We start from the raw sequence: 6499 nt of genomic DNA on the forward strand, positions 1-6499 counted from the left end.
TAATGATGTGAGCATCAGCTTGAAATGATATGAGGAAGAGTGACAGTAAGATGGTCCCAGGTCTTTTGACAGATTCTCCTTTTGTGTAAGAAATGGTCAAACATTTGTCTAACAGTGGCTGTTTGAACCCAGAGCAGATCAATAACCCAGCGTCTCGCTCGTGCAACAAACGCACACACACACACACACACACACACACACACACACACATACATTGTGTCCCAGTATTTAACCCATCGCACCAGTCAGACGCTTAGTCGGGAAGCTATAGCTGCCATTGGCCATGTTTTGGAGCGTGTTATGTCACCAGGATGGGACCTACCTGTCTTCGCTGCGTTTTTTAACCTTTAATCTTCGCGACGTTGTTTTATGGCGTCCACAGTTACATCCTGAATAGTAGAGGTACACGGGGGGGATCACAGCTGTTAGGAGTGTTGGAGCTCACAAACATGTTTGCTGGTTTTTCTGTGTCCTTTTGTGGTGGTTTTGTTAAAGTTCTCAATGATATTTTATACTTTTTCTACCTCTGAGGTTTACCACTGTAAAAAAAAACACAAAAAAAAACAAGCTAGAACGGCCCATTTTAAGCTTCTTTTCCTTTTGTATTCCGTGTATGTTAACATGTGAAAGTGTGTAGCTGTGTTCAGCCAGCGAGTTTTTTGTTTTTTTTTACTAGATTTTTAAAATATATATGCTATTTATATTCTTAAAAAAATATGTTAACTGCGTAGAAAGTAAAAGACAAAGTCTGGTAGAGGAATGTCTGACTTCCTGGTGAATATAAATATTTATCTCAAAATTTAATGTAGATTTGAATGTGTCTAGAAGCTCTTGAAAGGTACAGGAGGGAGAATCCAGGGCATCCCCCCCACCAACCAAGACAATGACGGAGGTCATTTACATTTCAGATGTTTATCTCCCGTAATCAGAAGTGACAAAAAGAGATGATTGAATCAAAACATGTCACTTTTGCACATTGTCACTACTTGTAACCACCATAATTACTGCTGCAAGCACTTAGGGAAATACAAGCACAACCTTTTTGTGTCGGGAACCATTTTTGTGTTATTTTCTGTTCCTTACAGCCACACTGTGTTTGATTGAAAACTGATTTTATTTTATTGACAATCTCCATATTTATTGATTTGGATCAACATGTTCATTTTGTAACCAGCTTTTAAGATTTGTCAGAGGGAATAGTTTGACATTTTGGGATTGAGCTAGGTGAGGAGATTGATGCCACTCTCATGCCTGGACGGTAAATATGAAGCCACACCCAGCTGCCGCTTAGCTTAGCTTAGCACAAAGACTGGAAACAGGGGGAAACAGCTAGCTTAACCCCCTGTAAAACGTCAACGTTTACACTTCCTCCTCCGCTTTAGTAACGGTGCTGGTAGGCGGATTTTGTTACCTTTGGACAGAGCCAGGCTACCTGTTTCCCCCCTGTTTCCAGTCTTTATGCTAAGCTAAGCTAATTGCTGGTAGCTACTTATATACTGTACATGTAGCTACCATATGAGAGTGGTATTATCTAACTGTCGGCAAGAAAGCAAATAAGTGTATTTCCCCAAAATGTCAAACTGTTCCTTTAAACATTGTGCATAAGACAGCAGTTGGCTGGGAAATTGGAGGTGTGTGGCCAACAATGTCAGATTGAATCAAGTATTTTTTTGTTTTGCAGCTTTTGTGTCACAATTTCATATGTGGAGGAATTTTTTTTTTTCCTTTACAGCCTTGAGTTACATTTGCTTTTCTTATCTCATACTGTAAGAAAAGTTGCCTTTAAATTCTGTAAGGTTGAAGATGTTTTTCTCTGTGTCTTGTTTTTTTTTTTATAGTGATGCTTCCTTTCTACCATCTGCCAATTTATTTATCTGTGTTTTACATGTTTGTGTTTTCTCTAATCCTGTGGTTGGTTTTCCCGTCTTCATTTGTGTTTTACATCACTGACTGGCAGACTTAAAATCAACACAAACAGGCTACAATTATCCTTTTAGCACCTGTTCTCAATAAACCTCTATGAAATGTGCTACTGACCCAAACTACTCCTGACTCTTGTGAGTGTAGACAGTGTTTTGTTTTTTTTTCCTTTTTCTTTGCCAATTCTTAAGTGCATTTGCAGGAAAGTGCACTTACTTTTCGAAGGACTTTCAAAGGAAAAAAAAACGTATTTGTGCAAAACATGATGATGTTTCATACATGACTTGGCCAACTTTGCTCTCGACTGGACTTTTGTTTTTGTCATGTTGAGATATTACCTGCATGGGTATGATGGAGCGGTGGAAGTAATCGGTCCCTCACAATGAAAAAGGATGTGCGTCTTTTTAGGGCTGCCATTTTGTATTGATATTTAACATACCTGGGAAAAATCCATAGTAAGCAGAGAGAGTATTTTCTATTCTCAAGGTAGCAGAAAAGAGACCTGAATGTAACATTTTCATTACACCATAAATTACAACACTTTGTCAAAAAAAAAAAGACCCCTGGAATGTGTTTGACGTCACAAATCGATCAAACTTATCACATGAAAGTATCTGAAAGTGATTTTTTTCCTTCAAGATGAGGCTTTCTTTTTTTTTTTAAGAACCTGTCTGTCTTGACGTCACAGTCCAATTTTATTTCTCTCTTTTTTTTTTTTTTCATCCTGTTGTCTTGCAGTTTTCCTCTGTGCCAGTGGCAGCTATAGATGGGCAGCTTCAGAGCACCTTGCTGGTTACTAACACATCTGAATAGGGTCACTATTAGAGGCATTCCATCACCTTCCATCACTTCAACGCACCCTGCTTCCTATTTAAACTACGCACTCAAAGCAGAGACACACAAAAGTAGCGTGGCATCGATATGTAGCTCAGTTGTGCTTTTGTTCTTGCCCCCCCTTCCCCTTCAATAAATGCAAATGGTGAAACACACAGCAGGCTTGGTCTGATTTTTTGTGTGTTAGCTCGTCCCTGAGCGGGTAAAAGATTGTTTTGGCCAGGTCACTTAATAGTTAAGCCCCCACCCCCCACCTCTCCCCTCTGATCAGCAGCAAAGGGTTGAAAGTATTTTTATTAATGGCTGGGAACCACTGTTCCCCGCCCTGCACTCAACTCTTGCAGCTGCCTTGGAAGTTGCAGTGTCTTTGAATGCACCACAAAGAGATTTTAAAACCGTCCATGCTTGCAACCAGAATAACTGAAATAAATGAGACTTGTGGTGTGCTATGGATAATGGTCATTGAGTAGTTTGTAGCTGAAACATGCCATGCCACTAATGATGAAGGGGCATTCAAACAATTACACACATGCAGGTCAGTTTACTCGTCACGAGGAGCACTACTCGGCCTGCGAAAGCAGCTGTTTAATGTCTCCTGTGGCTCTAGAGGAGCTCAATCAAGTCTGAGAAAGTAACCCCTGATGATGTCATAGTGATGTCGTCGGGGGTTATCTCAGCTCGTGCTTGGAGACGACACTGTTTTAAAAGAAAGCATGAAGGATCCAGCGTTTTTTGAGTTTTATCTATACCAGGGATTAAAAGTCAGGATATCTCAGCCTCTGCTGCTTCAGTTATGACTGTTGTTCTTCTTCTTGTTTTGTTTTTTATCTGTGTGTTTTCAGTCTGCAATATTTTCTTTAAGGGGTATGATATAGGCATCCTTTTCAAAATGTATAATAGAGTAATTGGAAGTAAAGAAACAGCTCAGGCAGAACATTCTTTTCTCTTCTAATATAACGTTAGAAGTATGTGAATACGTATTCATTCAGAGCAAAAGCAAATGAAGACAAGTATGTGAACAAAATATGGTTTTATTCATTAATCTGCAACATTATTCCATTACTATATTACTATGGAGTAATAAGAGACGATTTCGCCAACAATTAAAAATGTACCTAAATCAGCAGTAAAGTCAATTATTTGTCATGATGGTCCATCCCGATGATGCTGAATGTTCCACTCACTCTTTTTCCAATTCAACAGAGTCATTCTTTACAGTGGCAACACAGAAAAAAGACACACTTAGCTAATGTTATCAGCTTTAATGGATTTCATTAAATAAGCAAACTGTCTGAAAAGACACAAGGGTTACATGTACATAGTTTTAAATATGATTGAAACAATATTATAGATTATAGTTCAACAGTGATGGATAGTGATATGCAGCAGCTCAAATTAATTCCAGTTAATTGCAACATCTGTCCTGGTCAGACTGTGTGACACTCCATGTCCCGTTGATCAGCAACACGACTGAATAGGACGTTACAGTTGAATCTGAGCTCTGATTATGGTTTTTAAGGTGTCGTTTTTGTTTCATTTTTCATCTTTAGTAAGAGTCAGATTTCCATTCCTCTTCCATATCTGGAAATTTGGAGAGAAAGAGAGCAAGATATTAGACTCCGAGTTGACACAAGCTAGGCATTTCTCAAGCAGGAATACCTGAGAGGATGATGGCACGAAGTATAAAATGTTCACAAGCAATGAAGATGAACTGTTAGTAAACACATCTCCCAAATAACCGTGAAAGATCCGAGCAGGTTGGAAAAAGTATATTTCCTGAAAATGTAAAAGTCCATTAAGGAGATGCATTACCTCCACCTAAACTCCTTTTGCCCATGAGTCCAACAAACATTTCCCCTTTATTTCCTGACGGAGACAGAAAGACAAAGATAGGGGGAAAAAAACGATCTTCAGGAGGGTTCAAAGAAACCCAATTATATCAAATCTGGTGGTAATCTCAAAAGGAAAAAGACAACACTCATAGCTTTCTTATGGTGTAATTATACCCACTTTTCCTGCCCAGTCTCACAGGTTGAGATGCGTCTGAAATAAAGGAGGGATAGAAATGTTATAGTGATAGTAAAAAACTACTAATAGGGAAACCACGTCGTGTCAGCAGGAATATTATACAGATATTACTGGAGATTAAGAAAAAACACAAAGTGCAATATAGCTACTACAAAAACACAATAAATCTCTTATAAAATCCCCACAAAGTGCAGTCGTGCATTTGTTTGTTTACCCGCGCTTCTTCCCATGAGGCCGTGGAACTGCTGTGCTTTGGAGCGCTTGATGAGGTCTGCCAGCCTGATGGTTATACCTCTTTCTAGCGGGTAGCCCTGCACACACACACACACACACACACACACACACACACACACACACACACACACACACAATAAAGGCAGTTGTGAGTCATTGCAGTTTTGGTACAAGAATGTATGAAGTTCAAGTTATTCCTCCCTGCTGTCTGATGGACTGGAGCTGCTGCTGTCCATGGTGCTGAAACTGAACAGCGCTCTTTAAGTTTAGCGTGCAATTCTGTACTTTTTGTAGTTTTAAATACAGTTAGAATAGGCTACAATATACATTTCACCCCCCCCCCCCCCCCCCCCCCCCCCCCCTCGATACACTCATCTGAATCGCTCACAACAGCTAATGCCTTGAATGCTTTCTTTGCCCTGGGTTTTGCCTCACGGGCTACTGCCCGAGCCTCTGATAGGTGTCGAGCAACATAACTGAATGTACTTTTGAGAGGGGGGGGGGGGGGGGGGGGAGGGGTAGTTTATGCAGTAACTCACACAGCTCTGTAATATCTTATGAGACTCATTCGGAAAGGCGTGACAACACGTTTCACAACAGTGTGTTTGATTTCTAAATTAATATACAGATGGAAACAGCAGGAAACAGCATTCACAAACTTCTGTCAACTGTTTGCTCAGTTGGTCTCATCTTCATCTTCTTGTTGATGATGAAGGGGGAAATAAATATTTCACGGATTACAGTTCATGTTGCTTTTCTGTGTTTCAGTATTGCCCACTGTCCGCTCTTCCGCCTAGAGGCTCTCGGTAACCGGGAGGTGACGTGACATCCCGACCGGGTGTCGCTCTCCGCGGTGCCCAGATGTGAGCGCCAGCTTTTTAAGCGCGTGGAACTCTTATTATTATTGAGGAAAAGCAAAGAAGGAAAGTTGCTTCGCCCTTTTTATTTCTTCATTTATTATATTTTTTGAAGATTTCACCTAAATCTGACACAGTTCTTCAGCTGACCACTGCCTTCATCTGATAGTGGAGAAAAGCGGGGAAACCGTAGAATTTAGCTTAGAAGGGAAAAAAATGTATCTTATCTTATTTCTATTTTTATTCTTATTTTACCTTTTATATTCTACATATTTGTTGTCAAAACAATAGCACCTTCAGACCACGGCAAGTTCCTTGTAATGTATGTTACTTGGCAATGAACAGTTTCTGATGCAGATACACTCCTTTATAAAGCTAAAGAAAAAAAAACATCTCTAAACACATTTCGGATGATTTATATATATATATATATATATATATATATATATATATATATATATATATACATATATATATATATATATATTTGTTTTTTTTACCTGCCAGTTCTCCACCGTCCAGATCTCTCCGTCTTCGTCTTCGCCGGAGAGCGGAGTCCCCAGCGCGCCGAACACCTGCACGAACACCACCACCAACAGCACGGCTACGAACTTCAGAGCCTCCAT

General features: G+C 39.8%; 1 protein-coding gene across 1 annotated transcript; it reads right to left on the reverse strand.

Moving 5' to 3' along the window:
* Positions 1–4300: 4300 nt before the first annotated feature.
* Positions 4301–6499, reverse strand: LOC139299899 (protachykinin-like). The gene is made up of 5 exons (XM_070922847.1): positions 6374–6499; positions 4997–5093; positions 4765–4797; positions 4567–4620; positions 4301–4335 (listed from the first exon to the last, which is right to left on the reverse strand). Exons 1-5 carry the CDS (start codon positions 6497–6499, stop codon positions 4301–4303), a joined length of 345 nt encoding a protein of 114 aa, XP_070778948.1.

Source organism: Enoplosus armatus, chromosome 17 (genome assembly GCF_043641665.1).
Source record: "Enoplosus armatus isolate fEnoArm2 chromosome 17, fEnoArm2.hap1, whole genome shotgun sequence".
Classification (NCBI taxonomy): Eukaryota; Metazoa; Chordata; class Actinopteri; order Centrarchiformes; family Enoplosidae; genus Enoplosus; species Enoplosus armatus.